Genomic DNA, 26,996 nt, shown 5'->3' with positions numbered 1-26,996 from the left:
ATTTCATGCGGATACCATCATCTCAAGCTGAAAATTTAGAGTGTTAGATCTGCCAATGTTTTCAGTATGTATGGTGACCTTTTTGTAGTAGTTTGAAGCTGTTTATTGACTTTTCAATTTCTTATGATTTACAGGACTTTGACCCTTAATTTTTGGAGTTCTGAAATTTTGGGTTGTTTTGGTGGATGTTTTTTTTTTCAAATAAGTGACACATGGCACACCTAGGTTAGAGGATGATAAGAATTGCTGATTTTTTTTCCATTTTGGGTATTTCTTTGTGGTGTAAGAGGGTCCATATATTGTTTTTACATTTTGGGACACTGTTTAGTGGTGATTTTCTGGTCCATATGCTCTTACTCCATTTGAGATTCTTTATTGTTGGTTTGTCATCAGTTCCTTTCAGTCTATGACAAGAATGGGGTTCATAAGTTCTTTTAGGTTCCACAATGTTATTTTTTATTGGTTCCCTTGTTTATTTGGATTCAACAGATCTTTTAAAATTTAAGGGGTTCAATTTTTTATTCTTCAGAGATTTTAATCCTTAAATTGTGAAATTTCTCCTGGCATAAATTACACCTCCTCAAGGATGAAGGAATACCAAAATCAAGTACATAGAGAAAATCGAATAGTCTTAATTACCAAGGTTTTCAAAGGCGTTTTTCAGGCACGCCTTGAAGCGCGCCTCAGGGTGAGGTGTGGCAAAAACGCCTTGAGGCGTTGAAGAAAAAGTGGAAGTCCAGAAACGAGTATGCCTTTGACAGTGAGGCATGGCAGAGGCATGCTTTGGCTACGCCTTTTACACCTCTAGATTGAGGTGTACCAGTCTGCATTTGTGCAGGCTTCCAACTTCAACCCTCTACCCTTCTTAAACAAGATACCCTAGCCAAGTACTTAAAACCTAAGATAGAGCTTGTAAGTGGGGTTTAAAGGGGCATGAATAAATTAACTTACCACGCTCATTACATATGCAATGTCTAGCATTGTGCGTGATAAGTAAACTAGTTAAGCAATCTCCTAAGGCATGGTGAAGAGATGTTACCATCAAAACCAAGGTGATCACACTTCATTTATCAAACACTCTCATTTAGGGAAAATTACAATATTAGTTGTGAATGTTGATGATATTGTCATTACTGGATATGACCAAGCTGAAAGTGTACTTAGGTAAGGAGTTTGAGATCAGAGACTTCAGCAAGTTTTGAATTTTCTTTTAATTGAGGTTGCTAGATGAAAGCAAGAATTATTGATTTCTTAATGAAAGTATATAAAAGATTTACTCAAAGAGACATGTATGCTCATCTTATCTCTTAGTTTGTTTCTTTTTAGTATCTTTCACCTTAAGTTTCAAGCCTGTCTCTCAAATATCCTTTCATGAAGTTCCTTCTATTGTTCGAAAATCTTTTGGTTTGAAGCCATGGAGGAAGGCCATGAATAAGGAAATGAGAGCCATGGAAAAAAAAAAAAAGACTTGGGAGATGGTGGAGCTACCAAAAAGGAAGAAAACTGTGGGGGGCAAGTGAATCTTCGCCATTAAAGACAAAGCTGATAGCACATTGGAGAGATACAAAGAAAGATTGGTTGCTAAGGGCTACACATAAACATGGCATTGATTACCAAGAGACTTTTACTCCAGTAGCCAAGATGAACACCATTAGAATTCAAATTTCATTGGTGACAAATTTTGATTGGCCCTTGTAACAATTTGATGTAAAAAATGTTTTCCTCCATGGAAATCTAGAGGAAGAAGTATACATAAATATATCAAAAGCTTGAGTTTCATTTTCATTACCTGTTACAAGGTCAAAGATTGGAATATGTGGGGTGATTATGGACTTCTTCCACCCGGAATACAGATTGGAGATAGCAATTCTAGGCCTCTTAGTCTTGGTCTCCGATGACTTTACAATGCTTGAGATCTCAGTAGATTCAACGTTCTCAATGCACAGGTTTTGACTGAGAATCATGACTCGAAGACTCATTGGGACCAGAATTTGTATCAGAATTGGAATCAAGCAAAAACAGAATTGGGAACAAGACAACAATATGTACCTGGATGACCAGAAGTTGTACTAGAACAAGAAACAGGATAGAACACATGTATGGATTAGAATTGTGAGCATGACCAGAATCTGGATCAGAAGTAGCACTCAGCAGCTATTTAGTGTGCTTGTCCAGATTTTGCTGCATAGTGTTCCCTTGTGCCAGCTACCTTCATATTTTGAGGCTTCCCATGGAATTTCCACCCTTGGTTTATGGTAATAATAACACCATAATTTATCCTTATCCACCATCCTCTTTCTTTCTCCCCTATAATTCCTAGCAATACATTGGGGTTTGGATACTGCCAAAGCTGAATTCTCAAGTATAGGATTTCATGAATTTCCAATTGTCAGTTCCTTATGACTCTCTTCCCCTCAAACATGAGCAAATGCTCCTGCCAGAGATGGAAATGGTTCTCTGCCCCATTCTTGACCATTAGCCTGATCTAACTCTCAATAAAGACTCACCGAAAATTGGAATACTCTCTTCCCTTTCTAGTATTTCTTTCAATTTCTTTGTGCCAGTGGTTGATTCCATCTCCAGGCTCTGGTATAAATCTGGTTCCAGCAACAATCCTTTGAGAGTATTGTAATACTTTGTGACAGTTGAGGAATCGATTACACACAAACTTAAGGAATTGATTACTTGGAGACATTTTCTAATTTGCTCATCTTAATTTTGCAATGGTTCTTTTGTTTGTGGAAGTTTTTTGTGAGTTTGATATAAAGAACGCATTCATACAGACAACCTATAAGAAGAAAGGAATATAGATCAGCCACCTAATTATATTGTTATTTGACAGTATGTTTGGTTTGTCGTTTAAAAAATTCCCTCAACAATTATAAGCAGTTCATTCAAGCCTGATTCCATAGATTCAAGCTGATTTAGATTGAATTTGGTTTTCACCACTCAAATTCTGATCATTCTATCTTTGACCATTGTCCACAAGCACTTTGTTATTTCCATGGGTTTCTCATTCTCATCAAAGCATTTTCTGTCTCAACAAAAATATGTCCTTGATCTTCCTTTTGAGAAAGGTTTCTTGGGAGCTCAACCTATTGATACTTTGATCAATTCTACTGTTACACATAATGGAGAGCAAGGGAAGTTATTTGATGATACTGAAAATCATCAATGTTATGTTTCGAAACAAATTTATCTTTGTGTTCCTCATCCAAATATTACTTCTGTTGTTATTCAATAGACAATAAGTGCAGGCATCTCATCAACGTGTCATTCAAGGATGCTTGTTGTATTTTACATTATTTAAAGGGCACACCAAGAAATGATTTGTACAAGATGTCTACCGCCTAATCTGTTATGGTGGGCTTGAGTGATGCTTATTGGGGTGGCAGTACTTCTAATAGATGAATAATCTTGATATTTGACACAGAAAGAAACAAATAGTTATAACCTGTTATACTATTGAAACTGCTTAACTTGCTATGGTTCATACTGCTTCCAAAACGTAATGAGTTCATTCTTCCAAGAGAATAGGTATTGATATTTCCACTCATATGAAAGATGCATTGTGACAATCAAGTGGCTATCTATATTACTAATAATACTATCTCTCATGCAAATACCAAGCATATAGAGGTTGATTGTCATTTTATTAGAGATCTGTTCAAGTGAAAATAGATTGTTACCATTATATTCAATTTGATGACCAATGAGGCAATTTTTGTTTTTTCATTTTTTTTTTTTTTTTTTTTTGTAAGGCAATATTCTTATGAGAGCAATGCCTTGTAATATCTTTCAACGCCAATTTTCCAGGTGTTACAAGTGAGCATGTTTAATCCATACACTCCAGCTTATGGGGAAACATTAGAGTTTACTATTATTATGTTAAAAATGACAAAAAAAATATAATAAGCTAAACCTCTTTGATATTTTCTTTCATTTCTTTTCCCTCCTTCCAAACCCTAAAATCGTAAGTTTATAGTTGCAACAATAATAGCTATATTATGGTTGAAATGAAAAAAATTAAAATAACGAAAATATTTTCCCAACATTTCAATGAGCTCAAACAAAGTGTGATTGCCAAGCAAACAAAGAGAGACAAATCCATCAATGACTCACCTCACTAGAAGATTGACGGGAAGTCCTGAAAAATAAAACTTGGATTCACTTACTAGGACAAGGAAACATTGGATGCCATCCAGAGAGGATATAATCCAAATAAATGCAAATGAAAAGAAAGATATGCATAAACAGCATACCTGTTGGGAAGAGGGACATGAAGAGCATCCATAAAAGCCTGAGGAAACTGCTCAAACAATCTGTGAATAGCTTCTAGTGATCTAATCTGAAGACCATAAACAAAAAGCCAACCATTAAAGAATTTATAAATTAACAAAATGCAAGGAAAAAACTATGCCCCTTTGTAATATGAAGTTTTAAGGACAGTCACATAACTGATATGGAAAGGGACACACCTAACCAGAAGTCAAGAACATGGATTAGCTACAAAATTTAACAATCACTTTTTCCTATATCTAGAACATAAGCATGGTTGGTATCATTTCAAGGATATTAACTTACAAAAAGAAGCTTATATATAGATATTACTTGGATTCCTCAATACGCTAACCATACAAAAACAAGCTGACCAAGGGAGAGTACTTTGTCAGACTAAAAAGTCTTGGACATTATTGTCCTCTCTTCTTTACCTAGTTGTACTTAGTTCATTCTTCTAATTCTCATTAATTATCAATGGGTTGTTAGTTTTAAACAAGGAAAAAAAAAAAAAAGTGGAGGAAAATTACTTGCCTCCCCTAGACGATCTCGTGCACCGAGCAGGAATCCCACCACAGCTGATACAATGGTATAAAACACATAGATATCCAAGAGATATATCTGCATAGAAAAGAGGAATAACCAACAAAAGAAAAGAAGGAAAATTCACAGAATGCTAACATCAAAGTTTGTGCCAATCAAAACTTATTAGTCAAGATTTGCACTCTGCTGTCCACAAAAAGTTCTACAAGACACCATGGACCAAACCAATATGACCCAAATATCTATAATTTATATAAAACACAAAGTTCAAACAGATAATAAAACCAGTTGGATTGATATATTTCTAACACTATATTGCCAACAATATCTGGCATTAATTAAACACAGAAGATTTTGTTTACCACAGGTTAAATTTCAAGTAGCTATCTCAGTTCATTATGCAGTAGGCAGACAATAAGCCTCCAGCTTACTGCCTTCCCATTACACAGCCAGTCAAACAACAAGATAAAACAGGGCTGTTTGATGATTATTTTACAACATAAAACATACATTTCATCAGGACATGGCTCTACATATGGCTGAATCACAAGGGATTCATATAGGCCCCAAAAAGGTGGAACTAAGATCTTTAATTCATTTGTGAGAAAGGGGGGAACAGACAACAGCAATGAAGCATTAATAAAACAATCAACCAATACGAAGATGATTGAAATCCCAACAATAAATAAAAAGAGTCAATATCTGAAGATAGCCCAACCAGGAATCCCTGAAGGATTTATATCTCAGAAAGCAAAAAAATACCCAACAAAATCCATGAGCAAAGAAGCACCACCCTTGACCAATTGATCTACTAAACAAATTTAAATGAAAACACAATAAATACTAAACAAATTTAGCGTCAAGGAATATCACCAGAGCTTACATAGGATAAGAAGAAGAGGAACCAAATAAAACAGAATAAATCCTAAACAAATTTAACCACAAGGAATACAACCGAAGCTTACATTGGATAAGAAAGGACTTCAAAATTCCAGACTTTCTCATCAAGGAAGGATGATGATAGGGAAGAAGTGGAACCAAATAAGAACAAGAAGAAGAAAAGAAACGACTTCAAAGGACTAGGCTTTCCCATCAAGGAAGGATGACGATAGAAAAAAAGAGGAAACAAATTTTGGAACTTGGTTCCTCTTCTTCTCTATCGGCATCCTTCCTTGATGAAAAGAAGACCCCTACAAATAGCTTCCTAAGAAGAAAAAGAAACCAAATTTTGGAACCATGAACCATCACTAAAATAATAGTGAACAAAGAGAATCAAGAAAGAGCACCCCTGGGAATAGCTATCCAAGGACAACCATGAGCCCATCTAACTACAATGTTGGCATCCCAGCCATTAGAGCACATTCCATAAATACTTTTAATAAGGTAATGTCAAAATGCTCTCCAAACTATTTTTTTTTTTTTTTATGAAAAAAAACATTTCACTACCAAATCAAATGACAGCAAGAATATATCCATCATTCACGTAGAATGAGATGAAGAAGAATACAATTAATAGTATATTTAGAAACAATAGTAGCAGTAATAACAATAATAATCATATAACGTTATTACCATTGAAGAATAACAGAAAAATAAATAAATAAACGAAGAAGAAGAAGAAGAATATAATTAGTATCTTTACAAATAATGGTAGTAATAATAATAATAGTCATAAAATGTTATTACCCCTGAAGAATAAAAAAATAAAAAAAGAACAAGATGGTTGTAATCATATAATGTTATTATCATTGAAGAATAAAATTTAAAAAAAAAAATGGTTGTACTTCACCTAAAAGTGAAGACTTTTGGCATACTTGATTTTTCATTTTCCATATCCCTTTCAGAAATTATAAAAATTAAAAAAAAAATTTAAAAAAAAAGGATCCTTTGGAGGACTAATCAATTGTTTCTGACTCTTTTTCAATTCTCCCTAAAATATAAGTACACATCAGATGCATGGACACACAAATACACACCATCGAGCTAGAAAAAAACACAGACAAACTATATAGCTGCATACCCACACACACAGTGTAAGGCATGCTACTTACAGCGACCACAGGAGCCCATAAGCTAGCAACTGCAAGAGCATTATGGTTATCTGCAATCAAAGAAAGCAGTTTAAACATTAACATTTTTAAACAGAAAACAGAGTAGAAAGCATTTTTCAAAACTATTTATCTAGCCTTTTACATTATCATGGTACATGTGACAGTGCTACTACAAATGGAAATGGAAAACACCTGTAAAAAATTTATAAGGTTGAATGAAGAGAAGAACAATTAAATAACTTTTGGACTGACTATTCAATTAATAGTCAAGGCTAAGAGTACAAAGGTAATTAAGGTTGACAAAACACAATCCCTCAACCCTGTCCAATACACCTTGAAAAATGTGTTAAAACCTTCATCATAATGCTAGCAATGCAGCCCAGAAAACTTCATGGAATTAAAATGGACTTGAGGATCCTACAACAGAATCCACAAGAATCAATTTCATGCAGTGAACACCAAACCAATAGGTTGATCAGCTAGCCAAGCAAGGAGCATCATTGAATGAAACACACAAAAAACATGTCAAAGAATATGGCTTCACAAATTCAACACAAAAAATTGTATAAACCTAATGATAATACCCGTGCATGATTTCAAAATACATGACAAGAACATATTGGCCACTTACTTCTAGATAAAAGATCATGCCAAGAGTATTTTAAATCAGTGAAACCCACAATTTTCTGTGTTGGTTCCACCAGGGGCTTGATCTGCATAAAACAATTAAAAGATGTTGGGAAATAAGAACATCAACCTTCAGCAACATATCAGAGAAAGAAACTGCAATGAATGTCACTTTCCTGGAGAAAATAGGCAAATGAAAATTTGGCAGCTAAAACAACGAGCCAAAAAAGCATATACCTGCATTATATGGACATCAGTAAACATATTTTGAAATATTTAACAAAATATTCATACTGCTTTACAAGGCATTTGGAAAACAAAACAACCAATCTGAGCAATCATAAAATATTCTACGATAAAATAACAGCCTTGTCCTTTAGAAATTGTAAGGATAGTGTTAATGATAGAAGAGAATATAAGGACAGTATCAATGACAGAGGAGGCAGAAGGACTGTTCATTAGTCTCAGTACTAATGATGCCAACTGTGACAAAGGCAGTACAAAGAACTATTCATGAGACTAAGAAATATGGAACTCTAAGAAGCAAGCAGTAATTATTTACATGTGGAACTAAGAAAGCCAAATTTCAAAAATAATAATAAATAATTGAGTAATGATAAATAAGAAAAGAGACAAAAAAGAAAAGAGAAGGGAATCGGGAGGACAAAGACTTAAACAATCAGGAGAAAACACTGCCTTACTTTCACCATAAGTGAAATATAAAAACCCGCTGATCTACCCATTTTCCAAAAAGCTTAAACTTGTTAGATTTGGGTTCACAATGTATATCATATTCTTTAACACCCTACTTCACATGCGGCCCCATACCCATATGTAGAGAGATACACCCGTATGCAAACAACCATAATTATCCTCTTTTGGACTCACTCAAAAAATTAGGGAAACAAATAAGTTTTAAGGCTCGAACACATGACCTCCAACCAAATGAGGCTCTAATACCATGTTAAACTACCAATTTTCCTAAAATCTTAAACTTGTAGGATTTCAATTCACAATATATATCTACTATTTAACAAAACAAAAAACAAAAAAGAATTAAAAATTAAAAAAAAAAAATAGTTCCAACTAAGATAGGAACTACATGATGCACGAATTTTTAAACTCTAGCTCTATAAATGTGAACTAGGACTGGATTTTTTGTAATATAGTTTAAAGGTGTCAAGGAATTGCCAAAAGAGGGTGAGAATTTCATCATTAGCATTCACAGGAGTTGCCTTAATGATTTAACATACCAAATTTCTCCAAAAGAGAAAAACGATTTCCTATTGCAAAAAAAAAGAAAAGAAGAAAGAAAAAAATAGACAAAATGAAAGAAGCAGATGAAGAGAGAAATTTTTACCATTACACCCTCAAGAAAAGGAGTCCATTTGATTCACAATGAGAAGAGAACTCCAGGTCCGCAAAATTATCACCCATAATTGAAGTGATTTGGAGATAAAACAAGGCTTAAAGAATATAAGTATACAAAGCCTACGTCAAGGGCGCTCCTTATGACAATGAAAGAGCGGAGAAAAAAACAACCCCGCCCCTCCTTTTTAGTAGTCAACCAATCACAAAAATATTGAGACCTCATATGAGATCATTCTAGCTCAGAGCAGAAGAACAGCCAGAAACGGGGCTTTATCCATCTATTCTATGTTATTTAAATGATCTATGATTTCTCATCTTCCAAATAGTCCAAATAACCACAACAGAGAAGCTCTTGATACCTTCTTTTACCACATCCGTAGGATGGTTAAGGGGATTGTTTTTTACACCCCAAGCCTAAATCGTTGTATCATCTATATGGGTAGTGGAGAAACAATTAACCATTTATTGCCAATTGCCCAATGGCATTGTCTTTTTACCTAGGTTGCTTCACGTTGTTGGCATTGCTTGGAGTCAATTGTGGGTATAGTTGTGTGTAGAGTTGTGAACAACAATTTGTGCAATTGTCAATTGTTTGTGATTTATTTTGTATGGTTGTCAATTATTTTGTATAGTTGGCTATCCTAAAATCGCATTGTGTACCTTGGATAAAAACCCTTGAGATATATGAGAATAGTCATTTAGCAATTCATCAAGTTTGCATCAAAGCGAAAGCAGAGAATTTCCACTACTACCTAGCCGACATTCCTTCCATTCTTTCACCCTCTTCGATACCATATCATGTCTATAAAAATAGATATGAGTATTTCTAATAGCAAAAAGTCATCCATGGTGACCATTCATGAGACTACCTCTCCAATAATTTCTATTAAGTTGGATAGTGCTATTTATCATGTTTAGTCTCAAATTTTGGACATACATATTGTTGGAAAAAAGGAGAAGGGATATATCACAAGAAGGAAGGGAGACCAAAGACGCTCTAGTCAAGTCTTGGCCCATCATTTCCATGACCGACCGACTGATATCACACTTTGTGCAGTGTGGAACAACTAAGGAGGTGTGGGATGCAGTCAACAGGAGCTATCTTGATTTCTTTGACTCTTCTCAAGTATATGAATTGATAAAGAAATCATTTCAATCACACCAAGGTGGTCGTGCTCTTACAGAATACTACAATGAGTTAAACTCAATATTCATGGAGTTTGATTATTGAAGACTCAATGATATGACATATGTAGCTAATATTGAAAAACAAAGGAACCGTATTGTTGAAGATCAGATTTATATATTACTTGCAGGTCTTAATCACAATTTGGATCAAGTTAGTGATCGTGTTTTGGCCACCATTCCTTTACCAAGTCTAGAGGAAGCATATTCACTAGATTTATCGTGAAGAATAGAAGCAGGTCACCATGGGAACAGAACATCACTCAAAGGCTTCCGCAATGGTTGTCCATCAAAATAATACATGACCAACACCTTTTATGCCTTCAAACGACTCTTCTTCTCACTTCTACACTCACTGCAATAGCACCAAACATACAGTAGATGTTTGTTGAAAGAAGCATGGTTATCCGAAGTGGTACAAGCTTAAACAAGCTAAAAAGAAAAACAAAAAATCAGCTCAGGTTGCTCTTACTGGCGCTACTCCTCCAGCTTGTGCTTCTCAAGTTTCTCGATTATCTTCCTAAGAAGGTAATTCTAGTTTAGCCTTTATTTCTGCTGCCTTTAACACTTGGGTTATTGATTCAAGGCCACTAATCATATGTCCCTATATGACTTTCTAATACCCTCACCTGTTAAGTCTGTTTAGGTTACTAATGGGACTCCTATGTCAATTTTAGAAGTCGGGAATGCCTCACTTTCCCCCACACTCTCCATGTCCTCCATCTTACTTGCGCCTAGTCTCTCTAATAGTCTTCTCTCTATTAGCAAGATTACCAAACATCTCAATTGTTCTACAACCCATTCTTACGAAGATGACGATTGGCATTGGTAAGGTGAGGGGAGGTCTTTACTACTTGGAGGGGGCAAGGGAGCAATAATCCAAATTTGACCATGTTTTTCAAGTAGCAAGAAAGACATATGATAGAGAAAAGATTTTTTTATGGCATTACCAATTAGGTCACCCATCTTTTGCTTATTTGGAATGTTTATTTCCTCAATTGTTTCGAAATATTTCAATTTCTAAATTAAGGTGTGAACAATGCATTTATGCTAAAAATCATAGTGTGGCTTTCAAAATAAGTCTCAACAAAAGTTTGATTCCTTTTACCCGTGTTTTTACCGATGTTTGGGATCCTTTTTCTACTCCTTTTGCTTCAGGTCATAAATATTTTGTGTCTTTTATTGATGACTGTCCTAGGGCAAGCTGGGTTTATTTGCTTAAGTCTAAGAATGATGTTCTACATGTTATTCTTCAATTTCCCAAAATGATTGCCACACAGTTTAACACTCCAGTTAAGGTTTTTCACTTTGACAATGATCATGAGTTATACAAGCTAGATTATTTCAACAAGTTATACAAAGAAGAACACAAGATGCTACTGTCATACCCCCTCCAGGCTCCACTACTCCTCTTGATGATACTACCACATCATTAGATGACTCTTTCGAGACTAATCCTAAGGTACATGTTCCTTCATCTTTAACATCCGAAACTGCTACCTTGAATCCACACGATGGTGAACAAGGTAGGAGATATCCTCTTCGTGATCGTAAGGAACCTAATAGGTTAGGTTTCTCAAAATCATACTCTAATGTTGTCTATCCCATTTCTGATTTTGTCTCTAATCATCGCCCATCTAAGACTTCTCTTGCTTTTGCTCTTCAATTATCCTCTATGTCTATTCCTAGTCATTTTCAGGAAGCCCTTGAAAATCCTAAGTGGAAGTCTCTTATGGTAGAAGAAATGAATGCTCTCCAAAAGAACTCTACTTGGGAGATGGTTGAGCTCCCTCAAGAAAAAAAGACAGTGGGATGTATGTGGGTGTTTTAAATAAAGTACAAGTCAGATGGGATAATTGATAGATACAAAGCTAGACTGATTGCCAAGGGATACACCCAGACTTATAGAATTGTCTATCAAGAGACCTTTGCTCATGTGGCCAAAATGAACACCATCAAAATCATACTCTCTTGCAGTCAATCTGGAGAGGCCTTTGAGACAATTTGATGTAAAGAATGTCTTTCTCCATGGTGATCTGTTAGAGGAGGTGCACATGTACCCCCCTTTGGGGTTTACACCAAAAGGAGGCAAGGTATGCAAACTTAAAAAGGGTTTTGTATGTGTTGAAGCAGTCGCCAAGGGCATGGTTTGGAAAGTAAAGCTACTCAATGAAGGAGTATGGTTTTCAACAAGCGATGGCAGATCACACTTTGTTCTATAAGAGAAATGGTGATGAAATTTCTTTGATTATTGTTTACGTTGATGACATGATTGTTATAGGTAGTAACTCTACAAAAATAGAGAAGCATCGAAGTTATCCGACCAAGGAATTTGAAATGAAGGACTTGGGTGCTCTAAAATGCTTCTTGGGTATTGAGGTGTCTCAGTCCAAGCAAAGACTCTTCCTCTCACAACGGAAGTATACATTAGACCTCTTGGCTGAAACTGGTAACTTCGCTTGCGAACCTGTAGATACTCCCATTGAGACAAATCATTGTTTGTCCATCTACCTTGATCAGATTCGAACGACCAAAGAAAGATATCAAAGACAAGGAGGGAAATTAATCTATCTAACCCACACAAGACCTAACTTGTCATATGCAGTTAATGTTGTAAGTCAATTCATGCATAATCCGAGTGACCAACACATGAATGCAGTAAATTGTATCTTGACCTATCTGAAGTCCTCTCTGGGAAAATGTATTATGTTCTTTAGACACAAGTATCTAGATATTAAGGGTTACACAAACTTTGACTTTGCCGAATCCAAATTGGATAGAAAGTCTATCTCAAGGTATTTGTCATTTATAGGAAGAAATTTGGTGACTTGGAGAATTAAGAAACAAAATGTGGTCATATTGTTTAGTACAGAAGCTAAATACCATGCACTCCATCATGCAATTATGGAACTTACTTGGCTAAGACTTCTCTTAAGCAAGCTTGGGTTTGGTCCTAAGAAACCTATGGTGCTCTTTTGTGATAACACAACAACTATTGAGATTGCAAATAATCCGATACAACACAATCAAACTAAGCATATTGAACTTGATAGGAACTACATCAAGGATAACATAGATTCTGGCATAATAAGGGTTCCCTTCATTAAGAGTGTAAATCAATTGGCGGATATGATGACTCATGTTGTTACTAGTGGTCCATTCTATGCATCATAATCCAAGTTGGGCATATGCAATATCTATGCACCAACTTGAGGGGGAGAGTCAATTGCGGGTTCAGTCATGTACAGTTGTACTCGGTTCATCTTTGTACAGATGCGGGTACAGGGGTACAGCTGTGTATAACCGTTTGCGTAGTTGTCGCTTATCTATGTACAACAGCTATGTATCCTTGAGATATATGAGAATATTCATTTAGCAATTTATCATCTCTCGGGTCCCTCCTAGGGGTGCAACTTTAGATAATTACTTTCACAATGTTAAAGGAAACACCAAAACAAGTCCTTTAGCAGGTAGCTATACTCACTAACTGACTGACTAACTAACTAACTATACATACATACATATATATATATATATATATATATATAAAACAACAAATCTATTAACCAACCTTAAATAGCAAATCCTAAAGAAATCTTTCGATAATAATTGCGTAGAACTCTGTCTTTGTACAACCAAAAACAAGAAGATTTCTTAAAGATTTCATATAACTCTGGTTTTACTAAAGAGTCTTCTATCTTGTTAAGTAATTCTAAAATCAATTCTTGTCAAAATCATTTTTTAATACACCCTTCTTCTTTTTATCAGAAACGAAGAATATTATATTAATATAGAACAAATACAGGAGAGAAAAAAGAGACAATAGAAAGAGAAAAAAACCAAGGGAAGGATGAGAGGTCCTTCCTAAACAAATTGAACAAAGGATAAAACTCCCAACAATAGAACTCTAAAAACAAAGAGAAACCCCAACAATCTTCAAACTTTTGAAACGCAAACCCCAATCCAATTGAGTTGTAGAATGTTTAGAGGAACTCCTCTAAAAGCTTCAGTACAAGAAGCCCATAGAGAAGAATAAAACCGGATCAAATCCCAAACCATCTCTTCCGTTCTCCCTTTATCCTCAAAGATCCTATTGTTTCTTTCTTGCCACACCATCCAAATCACCCTTCTTGGTCACTAGAATGTTTGCATTGACTTTCTTTTGTTTGTTTCAAGAAGATTGACATCATCTTGATAAACTAATTTTGATTCTGAAGTATTTAGCATTAAATCACATAACAAGTTTTTTAATTTATCTTAGACACCTAAACTATTAATCTTACATCTTACCTTACAGTCTTTTTTAAAGTGTCCCAACTTTTCCACACTTAAAACAAATTGGGTTTGAATGTGAAGGAGATTCTATTTTCTTATGAGGTTCGTTGTTAGACTTCTTACATTATGTCTAAATCTTTTAGTTTCATTTTGTCTATATGTAGAAGATGAAGGATTAAAAGGAATAAAAGGTATAAAGTTCTTCCTTGATTTTTTCTTTCTACAAAGACCCACATATATATACAAATATTCCTAACACCAAAAAAAGGAACCTTCCTAACCTAATTATATTAGATCCACCAAATTAAAAGATTGCCCTAATTCTCTCCTCAATTACAAAATTATCAAAAACAATAAATATATTATATTAATAATAATAAAGGTACAAGAGAAGAATGAGAGGTCCTTCCCTCAAAATACAAATTCTGATCAAAGTAAGAAGACATCCCTCTATGTAAAACTATATGCATAGCAACCAGCAACTCTCTCTAACTTTTGAGTCAGTTGAGTTGTATAACGCTAAGTAGAACACCTATAAAAGCAACAGTACAAGAGGCCCAAAGAGAGGAGTAGAAATGAAGCAAATCCCACAACATCCCTTCCATCTCCCCTTATCCTAAAAACACTTAGCGTTTCTCTCTTGCCACACAATCCACAATAAAGTGAGTCAAACAATTTGTCAAAGAATCTTGTCTCTGAATGAATTCCCCAAACCTTTAAAAGAAATAACCATCATGTCTCTAATACTCCTTGGTAGAATCCAATCCACCCTTACTAGACTGAAGAGCTTGTGCCATAGCCCTATAGTTAATGGACAATGTAGAAAAAGGTGGTCAATCAATTCTCCATTTCCTTAGCATAAAATGCACCATTATGGACTAAGGGATTTATAAGATCATCTCAACTGTAGCATGTCATTGGAATTTACCTTCCTGTGTGCTATTAACCAAGCAGGGGCCTTAACCTTTGAGGGAGCTTTTGATTTCCACATAAACTTGGCTGGAAGGAACATGATAGGATATGAGAAATTGGACAAGGCCAAGAAAAAAGATTTTACGGTAAACAAGCCTAAGGAAGACAAAGACCAAACTTATGAATCTATAACAGCAGGAGACAGATGCGATGAACTGAGGAAAGACATGAGTCTCTCAAGGAGCTCGATTTCTATATCAATGAGATTGCAACGAAAGTTAAAATTCCGAGATAGTGGATAAGAATTACCAAGGACAACTAAGCCGGTAAGGTTTTTCACTTAGATGACTCCATAAAATTTTCCACACTATACAACTATGACTTTCCTAATTTCATTCTTCCACACTATATTTTCCATATGTTCCTCTTTTATTATGATAAAATTTTTCCTTGGTTTCCTAAATAATTTTTTTCCCCTAAGAACACATTAAGACCTGATTTGGTAGACTTCTATTATGAAAAGAAGAAAATTTTTCTATGCCTATATATATATATATATATTCTTTTTTTATACGCAAACAAAATAATATATATTCTTTCCTTTTTTCTTTTGCCCTCGGTTTGTTTTAGATCATGTTTTCCTTTCTAACAACAACCTATCCTTCTTTCGCATACTCAATTTCAACGAAATAAATCATAAATTCCTATCAAAGAAATGAAAGGCATACCAACCCCACTCCAAAAGACATGCCAAAGCTCGCATCAAATCAAACTTCAAACAAATAACTTCCTCATATTGATGCTCCTTTCGTCAAGGGGATTCAAAATATGGAAGTCTTTATGTTCTAGATTCAATTGATAAATTCAGTTTGCCTTAAGGGGTTTGGCTCGCTTTGTTCTCTGTGGCTATCTCTTTTCTTTTTTGTTGCTTGGATGATCCTTGAAGATTTTTGTATGGCAGGGTTACACCTCCTACTTTTGTAAGTTTTTTTAGTATCATCATTATTTGCTTAAAGAAATCCCATACATGATTAAATGATAATAAAGAAACAGCATGAGATAGTTGTTTTTTTTTATAAGTAAACACATATATTAACACAAGGCAAAAACGCCGCATAGCATACAGGGAGTATACAAGGCGACAAAGGCCTCTCAACAAAAGACAAAAGAGACAAAAAAACCCACCACCCCTTAAATGGAGGCTAACCACTCCAAGAATCCTATAAGGGAACGTGAATCCGCTCCACTATACAATTTTGCCCAACCCTACACATTACAAACAAAAGAATTCTTAATTTTCTGGATAGCTAATTCCCTCCCCAACCCCCCCCCCCCCCCCCCCCCCCCCCCTAAATGCTAATCGATTCCTCTCCTTCCAAACCGTCCAAAAAATAAATAACGGAATGGATCTCCAAATTTTTTTCCTCTTTTTACCCACAAACGAGCCCTTCCAGCTAAGAACCACCTCCTTTAAAGTTTCTAGAAAAACCCACTGGGCACTGAACAAACCAAGGACAATCTCCCACAGCACTCTGGCCACTGTACAATGAATGAGCAAATGATTTACATTTTCCTCTTCGCTACCACATAAATAACAACGATTAGGAAGCTGTCACCCTCTCTTTTGAAGTCTATCAAGGGTAAGAACCTTCCCCCAAGCAGCTTCCCACGCAAAGAACGCTAATTTAGTTAGAACATTCTCCACCCAAATGCCATTTCTAGGAAAAATGGAGACACTAGGGCTGATCAGCAAGCTGTACGCTTTCTTAACACCAAACTTCCCATTTTTTCCTCCCTTCCAAGAGACTGAGTCCTCCTCCAAGGTGATTCTTTGACTCCTTAAGACTTGGAGTAATTCGCCTACGAAGTCCAACTCCTAATCGTTGAAGTCTCTAATAAACCTTAGATTCCAACCTCCTTGACCAGAATTCTGGTCCCACATATCTCCCATTGTGGCGTTCCTTTGGGCAGCCACGGCAATGAGCTGAGGGAACCTTAGGGACAACTCCACATCGCCACACCAAGGACCAGTCCAGAACCTGATTCTGATGCCTTTTCCCACATTAAAAGTCATATTATCCCAACACCAATCAGATTCCTTCAGAATTTCCTTCCAAACCCCAACCCCAAATGCCCCATTTGCCTTCTTAGTCCTCCACCCAAATTCCTCTTGCCCATATTTCACCGTAAGCACTTGCTTCCACATCTCGTCTTTGGCCCGAGCGAATCTCCACACCCATTTTCCAAGCAAAGCTTTGTTCAAGGGAACTAGTTTCCTCAAGCCAAGCCCCCCCTTCTCCTTACCCGCACACACCATCTCCAAATTGACTAGGTGGGCTTTTCTTTCCATACTTCCCCCTCCCCACAAGAAGTCTCTTTGCAACTTTTCTAGCCTTCTTGTCACTATCTTAGGCATAGGGAATAGGGACAATTGATACAAAGGCATACTAGCCAAAGTAATCTTTATGAGGGTGATTCTTCCACCTTTGGAGATATATTGTCGTTTCCAAAGGGCAAGTTTCCACCTCACCCTTTCTTCCACCCCATCCCACACAGAAGAGGCCTTATTGGGCGCACCCAAGGGCAGTCCTAGGTAGGTTGATGGCAGCTGACCTACCTTGCATCCCAGCTCCACAACCATCTCAAGAATCTCTTCCACCTCCCCTACTGGAATAATTTCACTTTTAGCCAAATTTATCCTTAACCTTGAAACGGCTTCAAACCAACATAAGATCCAGCTCAAGTAGGTCATGTCTTCCTTCTTTGCCTCACAAAACACTATTGTGTCATTTGCAAAGAGAAGGTGAGAAATATTGGCAACTGGCCCACTACCCCTCCGAATGTTGCACCCGGAAATGAATCCCCCTTCCACAGCCCTCCGAATAAGAACACTCAGCACTTCCATTCCCATGACAAACAAATATGGGGATAAAGGATCACCTTGGCATAGCCCCTTTGAGTTAGGAAAAAACCCAGCAGGCTTCCCATTCACCAGCACTGAAAATTTAGCAGTTGAGATACAACTCCACATCCATTCCCTCTACTTAGCCCCGAACCCCATTTTTTGCAAAACCCTCATCAAGAAATGCCAATTAACGCTGTCATACGCCTTTTCAATATCCAATTTACAAATTAGGCCTTTCTCTCCTCTTTTTTGCCATGAATCGATCACCTCATTTGCAATTAAAGATGCTTCCAGAATCTGCCTACCCATAACGAAAGCATTCTGATCTGGGGAAACCACTTTACCAATCACTTTTTTAATCCTATTGGCCAGCACCTTGGCCAATAGTTTGTACAGCCCGCCCAAAAGGCTGATAGGCCTGAAATCCCCCAGCTCCTCCGCCCCTCCTTTTTTTGGTAAAAGGACCAGAAACATGTTGATGAAGCTCTTAAGGAAGGCATTTTGCTCATGGAACTCCTTGAACATCTCTAAAACCTCCTCTTTCACGAACTCCCAGCAGCATTGCCAAAAAGCCACCATGAAGCCATCCGGACCTGGAGCCTTGTCCCCATTCATGTCCATTAGGGCCGAATGAACTTCATCCTCCGTAAAGGGAAGCTCCAAGGTATCTGCTTCTTGCTGACTGATCTGGTTCAAAATGAGCCCCCCTATATCCGCCTTCCATTTCGAGTCTTTCGTTAGCAACTGTTTAAAGGCGTCTGCAATCCCTGTCCTTACTTCTTGCTCCTCTAACAACCATATCCCATTGACTTTTATTCTATCCATGGTATTCCTCCTTCGGAGTGCATTTGCCATACGATGAAAATAACTCGTATTTCTATCCCCTTCCCTTAGCTATAACTCCCTTGATAATTGTCTCCAATGTATCTCCTCCAGGTTAACCCACTTAGCATATCCTTCTTTGGCTTCTTTTTTAATAGAGATTTCCTCCTCTGTCAACCTCCTCTCACTTTCCACCTGATCCCAGTATTCCACTTGTTGTAAAGCAGCCAATTTATTACTCTCCAAACTCCCAAACACCTCCCTATTCCATATTTTTAAGCTCTGTTTAATCACCTTCAGTTTTGTAGCCAGCTTATAGCTAAAAACAGCATGAGATAGTTCAATTGTTATGACAAAGGTTTGATGGTAGTTGTTGTTATCTTTGCCTGGCGTATCTCGAGTGATATCGTCCATGGTTAGAGAGACTCTCTCAAGATAACATGGATTCCTAGTGAGAAAAAATGAAAGAAGACATGGAGAGTTGCTTCCTTATTTATTTATTTATTTTTATCATAAACAACAATTCATTGATAAGGAATTGAAATTACATGAGGAAGCGGAATCCTTCCCAAAGATATAAAACTCCAATCAAGTAGAACAAGAGGATTGATTCCCCAAAGCTCAAAACAAGACCTATATCTTAATATATTGCCAAAAGAAATATACACATGAACGCCACTCTACTCTCTATAAACTGAAGCTTTACTCCAAGCTTAACCATTTTGACACTTATGATTCACACACAAAATTCCAATTAAGTTGAATTGCACTGAGAGGAGCCCAATGAAAGTTGTAGTTGTTGAGCCCAAAAAGAAGAATAAAAATAAATTAAGTCACATATGGGCACTTTCTATGTAATGCCCTTGATCTTAGATGGGGCTTTAAAGTTTCAAATGAATTTTGCTAGAGGGAAATGGGAAGGATCTAAAAGGTTGAATAAGACTAAAAAGAAATATTTTATTGAAAATAAGCCTAAAAAACATAATGACCAAACTCTCATGTCAAGGATGAATGGTGACAGGTGCAAGTAAGATGAGGACATGAGCCTTTCAAGGTTCCCTATTTCCAAATAAGTGAGGTTACAACAAAAGAGAAGCTTCTAAGAAAATAAGGATAAATAAAAGGGAAGAGTTTCTAGCTATCACAACTCTAAAAAGACTAAGAAATTGAAAGCATATAGGTTGATACCCCCACCATAAATCTTCCCAAAAATGAATCCTTGCTCCATCACCCACCACAAAACAAGTGTGCATCTAGAGAACACTTGGAAAATCTGCTCAATGGCCTTCCAAAGGCAACAGTGCAAACACCTTACTAGATTTTTGGAATCCCAACCACAATAATGAGACCCATAGAAACGTACAACTACCTTATCATTAAGAGAGCCCTATTCCACAATGAAATCATTTAAAATCCCAAACCCCCTTCAACTTTAGGCTAGCACACAAGCTCCCAACTGGTGAAATGATATCTCTTTCCCTCTCTCACCCTTGACCAAAGAAAATCCCTTTGCATTTTCTCAATCTTTAACACAACTATTGATGGAATCGTATATAACAAGAAGTAACTAGGAATGTGAGACAAACAAGACTAGCTTAAAGTTATTCTACCCTCTTAAAGACAAAAAGGCTTCTTGTCATTCATCCAATCTCCGCAAAATTTTGTAATCACAAGACCCCAAAAAGCATTAGCCTTAGAGGAAGACCCAAATGGGTTAAGAATGATAAAGGTCAAACCCTTGAATCTGCGATGGAGGGAGAAAAGTGGACTGGAGTAAGTGAAGATATGAATCTTTCAAGAAAATCAATTTTACTATCAATGGGAGTGCGGTGGAAATTAAAATTCCAAGAAGGTGGGTAGGAATTACTAAGAACGACTAAGATGGTGAGATTTTTTCTGAGATAACTCAATAGAAACCTGAAAATTGTGAAGGCAAAGGTTGATATCCCCATCATAAATCTTCCCAAAATCATATTCTCTCCTCGCTCCCCACCACAAAGCGGGCGCATGGGGAATAATCCTGAAAGACTTATGCAATAGCCTTCCAAGGACATCTTTGTGACCATCTAACCAAAATGTTGGCACCTCATCCATTAGGATGTGGCCCAAAAATGCTCGCAATAACCTAATGCCATAGACCACATTCGTAGGGAACCGCCATAGCCACTTCACTAAAGAGCACGATTTCTCAAGAAAGTCTTCCCAATACCCAAACCCCCATACTCCTTTGGCCTGCACACCACATCCCAACTAATAAGATGATCTTTCTTACCATCCTTAGTCCCTGACCACAGGAAGTACCTTTTCATTTTCTCAATCTTTATGGCTACTCATGTTGGGATCTTGAAAAGAGAGATGAAATAGCTAGGGATGTAAGACAAACATGACTAAATTAAGGTTATCCCTCTTCCCCCCTCCCCAAAGACAAAAAAGTCTTTTCCCCCCGCCCATTCAATCTCCTTGAGATTCTATCAACCACTGGATCCCAAAATCCTTTTTCTTACCATCCTATGTATTTTGGTGCACTATTTCTTTTGATGCTTTTACATAATATATTTACATTATCTACCTATCAAAAGAAAAATCAACTATTATGAAATAATCAAAATTGATGCTAGAATTCAAAAGGTGGGCATAAAGTAAGCCCCCAAGCTAGATAAAATGCAAGTAATAAGGGTCATTCATCCTATCTTTAAGAAATTATAATAGATATTCTTCTTGTTCTCTATAAATTATTCCATCTTTCATGAAACAAAAGGAAAAAACATGAAAAGACAAACGTTTTTCATTTTTCTTTTTATTTTATTTTTTAAGCAAGAAGACAAACTTCATAAAGTGATAAACATTCTTCAAAATGTGACACAGGAATAACAAAACAAGAAGAAATTGTAACATTACTTGATAAAATCAGTGGTCCTCTCATACATTCCACGTCCAACATAATAATGTTCCTGCAAATATGAACAAGGAAAGGCAACAAGAAATTAATAAATCACCATATCAATATAAAGCATTTCAGTTACGGAAGAAAAACATAATCTTGCATATAAAAAACCATGAGGAAACATAAGAGAACACAAACCTGGTGCATCCACTTCACAAAGCGAACTAAAAACCAATGGTCACATCGATTAGTCAGCTGGTGGCATGCTGGTATTCGCATTAGGGAACTAAAAAAAATATGGACACCAGCATAGATGCCCAGAACAAAAACATAGATTCTCAAAACAACTGAATTTCCATTTAGTTTACTCTCTTCTTGAAGAGCTTTCCTGAGATTAGAGCATGCACAGCCAAATCAGCAAATAAAAAGTACAGAAGGTGACAAACAAAAGCATCAAGAAAGAATATAATTTACAGGAGAAAATTCAACAGGGTATCAGGAGACATACACATAAAGGAAGCATATGAAGACTGAAGCAACACTAAACCAGAGGAAACGGAGAAAAACTCGAGATACAGCTACACTTCGTGTTGTAGAATATGCACCATACATCATGAGAATGTCTAAAACACCTATGTAAAGAAACAAACACTTTCTGTAACTAAACAAAGAAATCATAGAAAGATGCACTATATAGCTAGCTAACTATTTTTTTTGTCCCCAATGGAAATCAAATGCAAGACATTCTATCCCCCCATCCAAACATTAGACACTTGAGCCAGGCCTTAGGGGCAGCTACTTCAGCCAAATATTAATTTATATCAGCTACAATGAAAACATCTAGGGTTCACATAGGTATCTATTCATATGAACATAACATATACCCAACTGCAGAACACTGTGTCATAAAGAAACCTACTCTCACAAAACTTCATCACAACAAAAGTTGGGCCGAGACTGAGAACTTCTCGTATGGTCTTCGAGTTGAAATGTCCATTATTGAATGCAATGATAGCGAGTCCCTAAAAAAAATAACAAACTTTGCAGTCTATAAACATGTTACACTGATGAAAATTCTTATTAGAAGGAAACAAACACAGAAATAATTAGTTTTTAGGAGAAGAACAAATGCATAATAATTCTGCTAGGACATTTAATCAAAGAAGATAATTAAATTGGTCGTATATCAGCAGTAAAATTCGCTTTTGCACACACAACTAAGGAAGGAATTAATGGAAGAATATTTCAATAAACCATACCACACTAGGAAAAGATTAAAAAAGATCTAATGTGAAAAGAGACAGAAGAAACAATAATATGGGTGAATGCATTAGATATATCACACAGAACTAGGTGACACATAAGAATTAAGACATGATTTCCGTGGAAATCAAGGGATGGAAAAACATATATAAACACAAACACACACAGACTCAAAAATAAAATAAAATGGAAGAAACAGGTGGTAGTTCTGCAATCTCAGTACACATTAGAAATGGAAGTGTGCATAGATAAACTATTACGGCAAACCCACAAACCTGAAACATCATAAAAAGAAATATCCACAGGCGATGAAAACTATGGTAAAGATGAAGAAAGGTCCGATGCTCAACAAACGATGTTTTTCCTCTATGTTTGCTTCCACCAGACTTGAGCAGATTCTGCAATCACAAATAGCAAAGATGATTAAGAAAGAGTACAAGCAAACTAAAAAACAAGAAATTCATAAAGCACCAGGAAACACAAACACCAAGAGTAACCCATAGCAACTAAATCCACTACATTCCAGAAGCACTTGTTTAAATAAAGCAGAAGAAAGCAGAGAAAAGGAGAAAAGTCAACACTAGAATAGAAAGGATACATGGAAATATGATGGCAATAAGCATCAGACAAACCAAATTCATTTGTCTTTCTGTTAATTCCTTCTTCATTTGAATATTCTTACAGCAAACCCATAGTTGAGAAACAACACTTGAAATGCCTTTATTGTCAATACATAAAATAAGAAAGATAATGTAAAATCATAAAAAATAACAAAATAAAACACCAATTAACCACATATATTACATGATTCTGACTGCTAACCTTTGATCTGGGTTTGGGCTTAAGAAAAAACGATGAACCTTTCTTCCAGGGCCAGCCAAGTTCAAAGCAATGAAGTGACCTAAAAAAAACATGATTAGTGATTATTGAGGGAAAACTCCATAACCAGTATTCAAGAAGCTTACCAAAAATACTCATTAAAATCGTCATAGTTCCTCCAGGCAGAATGAGGTGCTCGCCCATTGTCATTGTTTGCAGCCTCCTGCATGTTCTTGCAGATAAGTCAAAATTTCTGATTCTACAGACTATCATGCATCATAAAACATCAAACTGGCAGAAAAATTCATGACGAGACAACCATCACACAGAACAGATAGTTTGCTGAGCCACAATTAATCTAAAACAATAGCAAAAATATACAAAATAGAACAATTTGCACACATACAGGTTTGGGATCACTTCGTAAGATAAGCTTTGGAAGATAGAGTTTTAACACTCAAGAAGATTCAGGGGAATCAGAATCCAGCTGATATGTTGACAGCTTCAGTTGAGAAACTGATTGAGAAACCGTAACAATTGAGAAACTGGAGTTGTGTGCAACTTCAGTTGGACTTCTCGACTAAGGATTGAGAAGTCGTAGCCGTTACAAGTGAAGACAGTTGATGATGGATTAATCTCCAAGTGGGAGATTGTTAAGATGTGTGGAGCCTAATTATTATCCTAATCATAACAGTATTTTAAGTTGAGGCATTTTGGGGATTTTACCCATGTCATTTTATTACCCTATTTATATTATGTTTAGGGTAGCCAATTTTAAGAGAGTTTTATTTTTTTGGGATATTGAGAGAGATAGAAAAATGTAGAGAGAAAAGCCTAGAGGGTGAGGCATTTTGGTATAATCCTATACTCTCTTTTCATCATAGTGAAAATGTGCAGCGGCTACAAGTGGATGTAACTCTCACATTGAGAGTGAACAACTCTAAATCTCGTGTGTGTTTTTGTGCTTTATTTTTCGCATTGGTTTATTATCGCTTCCAAAAAATAGGATGAGGGTGTTTTAATCCTAACACCTTTTATACTACTGTATATATTTGTGTAATATTTTCTGATCAGGTAAATGGATTGGTTCATAGGTATCAGAGCAGATTCAGTTTCTAGGGCTCAATTCACAATTCTTCTGGTGTCTCTATTCCACCTTTCTTCCCTTTTTGGCATCTCTACCCTTCCTTCTCCTACCTTTAGGGTCTCCACCTCCTTCCTCCCTTTCTTGGTATCCTTTTTTTCTCTTCTTCAGTTCTCAACTTGGCTAAACAAACCCCAAATCAGAAATCCAGTCCCTAAAGTCTCCAATCATCATGATAATCCTACTCTCCAAATCACTACCCAAAAACTCAATTATAATAATTTTCTTGAGTGGTCTCAAGCTGCCAAACTTTTTCTATGCAGTCAAGGGAAGATGGGAAATCTGTGTAAGACAGTAAAAGAACCAAAAACTTTGGATCACAACTTTGAGAAATGGGAAGCCAAAAACTCTTGGTAATGTCCTAGGTGCTGGATTCAATGCAACCATAAATAGCTAAGACATTCTTTTTTCTCTCTATGGCTTAAGAGATTTGAGATATTGTTGCACATACCTATTCAAAGAAGGGAGATGTTGGTCTAGCGTTTGAGTTGATGAACAAGATTCATGCAAAAGGAGCATCGACAATGACAACCTACTACAACACATTGTAAGGTATTGTGGTAAGAGGTGACAACTATCAACATATTGAAATGGAATCACCAAATGATGTTGCAAAGCTTGATGATTTATTTGAAAGAGACAAGATCTTTGAATTCCTTGTTAGCTTGAATCTAGAATAAGATCAGATAAGGATTCAAATCCTTAGAAAAGTTCCACTTCCTTCCTTGAATGAAGTGTGTTCCCTTGCTTGTAATGAAGAATCCCTAATCTTATGATGAAAACACTACCTCATGACAATTCTGCTCTAAATGCAGCTGTGGAGAATAATCCAAACAAAAACGAGGGAGGAGAGACAGTTCCGAGATGGTCCGACTATTGCAAAAGACCCAAAGACACCAGAGATATGCAGAATAGATGGCCACAACATGCTACTTTTTTATGAGTCACTAACCATGGAAAAGCTTGCAGTTTCTAGAGTACTTTAATCTTACAAGATTAATTAGATCAAAAGAAAGAAGGTAAAAGCATTGCACTTTGCCCAAGGAATGTAAAGAAAATGGATGAAAAGGAATCGAAGTGCATGTTTAGGAACGTTTCTAAAAACAGATCAACAGTCAAACACAGTTTTTTATAACTGTCAAAAATAGTTATCTAATGTGTTTTAGAATAACAATCTGTTTGGGAACTTGGAATATGTTCTCAACCTATTTTGGTGTTTTTAAAATATTGCTTAAAAATAACATTTATCTATAGTGCTTTATTTTCAATCATTCTCTATATTTGTACAATTATTTTTTTGAAACAACACCAGAAAACAAATAAAAATAACTGAAAACAATAAAAATATGCTATCAGAAAACACCCTATTTTCAGAAAAAGTTCTCCAAAAAATTGTTTTCAATAAAAAAAACTAGTAGATTGGTTTCCAAATCTAGAAAACAATTTTCTATTTCTAGAAGAGAACTTTTTTAACACACGGTTCCCAAATTAGCCCAAACCTTCCAAATGTTGACACCTATTTACTGGAGTGAGCAAGGGTTAGTAAATTCTTTACAGCAATAAGAGGAGTGATGTAGAGTCCTTAATTTCAAGAAGATTGAAATTTTCATGGAAATTAAGGGTCTGTTTGGAAATATATTTGAAAAAAATGCCCAAAAAACAATATTTGAGAACAATTTTTACGAACAAAAATCTATTTGGAAACTTGAAATGTTTCCAACCTGTTTTCTATGTTTCCAAATATATATTAAAAATAACTTTTATTTGTATTGTTTTTCAATCATTCTCCATCTTCACATAATTATTTTTTAAAACAGCTATCAGGAAAAAAGTGAAAACAACTTTAAATAATTAAAATATGTTTACAAACGAGTTTTCAAAAAACTGTTTTATGTCAAAAAAAGATTATCAAGCATG

General features: G+C 36.0%; 1 protein-coding gene across 4 annotated transcripts in view; it reads right to left on the bottom strand.

Annotated features, from left to right (window-relative positions):
- The window catches only part of LOC100232893 (callose synthase 9), a 115,680-nt gene that overhangs the window by 49,486 nt on the left and 39,198 nt on the right, over positions 1 to 26,996 (bottom strand). For all 4 annotated transcript variants that reach the window (XM_059737338.1, XM_059737335.1, XM_059737337.1 and 1 more), the window contains 13 exons: positions 24,082 to 24,158; positions 23,939 to 24,017; positions 23,392 to 23,514; positions 22,773 to 22,875; positions 22,362 to 22,485; positions 22,052 to 22,241; positions 21,868 to 21,920; positions 7,679 to 7,736; positions 7,504 to 7,588; positions 6,873 to 6,922; positions 4,813 to 4,899; positions 4,263 to 4,348; positions 4,123 to 4,147 (listed from right to left, as the gene is read on the bottom strand). In XM_059737338.1, the coding sequence (XP_059593321.1) occupies positions 4,123 to 4,147; positions 4,263 to 4,348; positions 4,813 to 4,899; positions 6,873 to 6,922; positions 7,504 to 7,588; positions 7,679 to 7,736; positions 21,868 to 21,920; positions 22,052 to 22,241; positions 22,362 to 22,485; positions 22,773 to 22,875; positions 23,392 to 23,514; positions 23,939 to 24,017; positions 24,082 to 24,158 (1,140 nt within the window). The remainder of the gene's footprint in view (positions 1 to 4,122; positions 4,148 to 4,262; positions 4,349 to 4,812; positions 4,900 to 6,872; positions 6,923 to 7,503; positions 7,589 to 7,678; positions 7,737 to 21,867; positions 21,921 to 22,051; positions 22,242 to 22,361; positions 22,486 to 22,772; positions 22,876 to 23,391; positions 23,515 to 23,938; positions 24,018 to 24,081; positions 24,159 to 26,996) is intronic.

The sequence above is a fragment of the Vitis vinifera genome, chromosome 6, assembly GCF_030704535.1.
Source record: "Vitis vinifera cultivar Pinot Noir 40024 chromosome 6, ASM3070453v1".
Classification (NCBI taxonomy): domain Eukaryota; kingdom Viridiplantae; phylum Streptophyta; class Magnoliopsida; order Vitales; family Vitaceae; genus Vitis; species Vitis vinifera.
The sequence above is the reverse complement of the archived record's forward strand: the minus strand, read 5'-3'. Positions and strand labels throughout refer to the sequence as shown.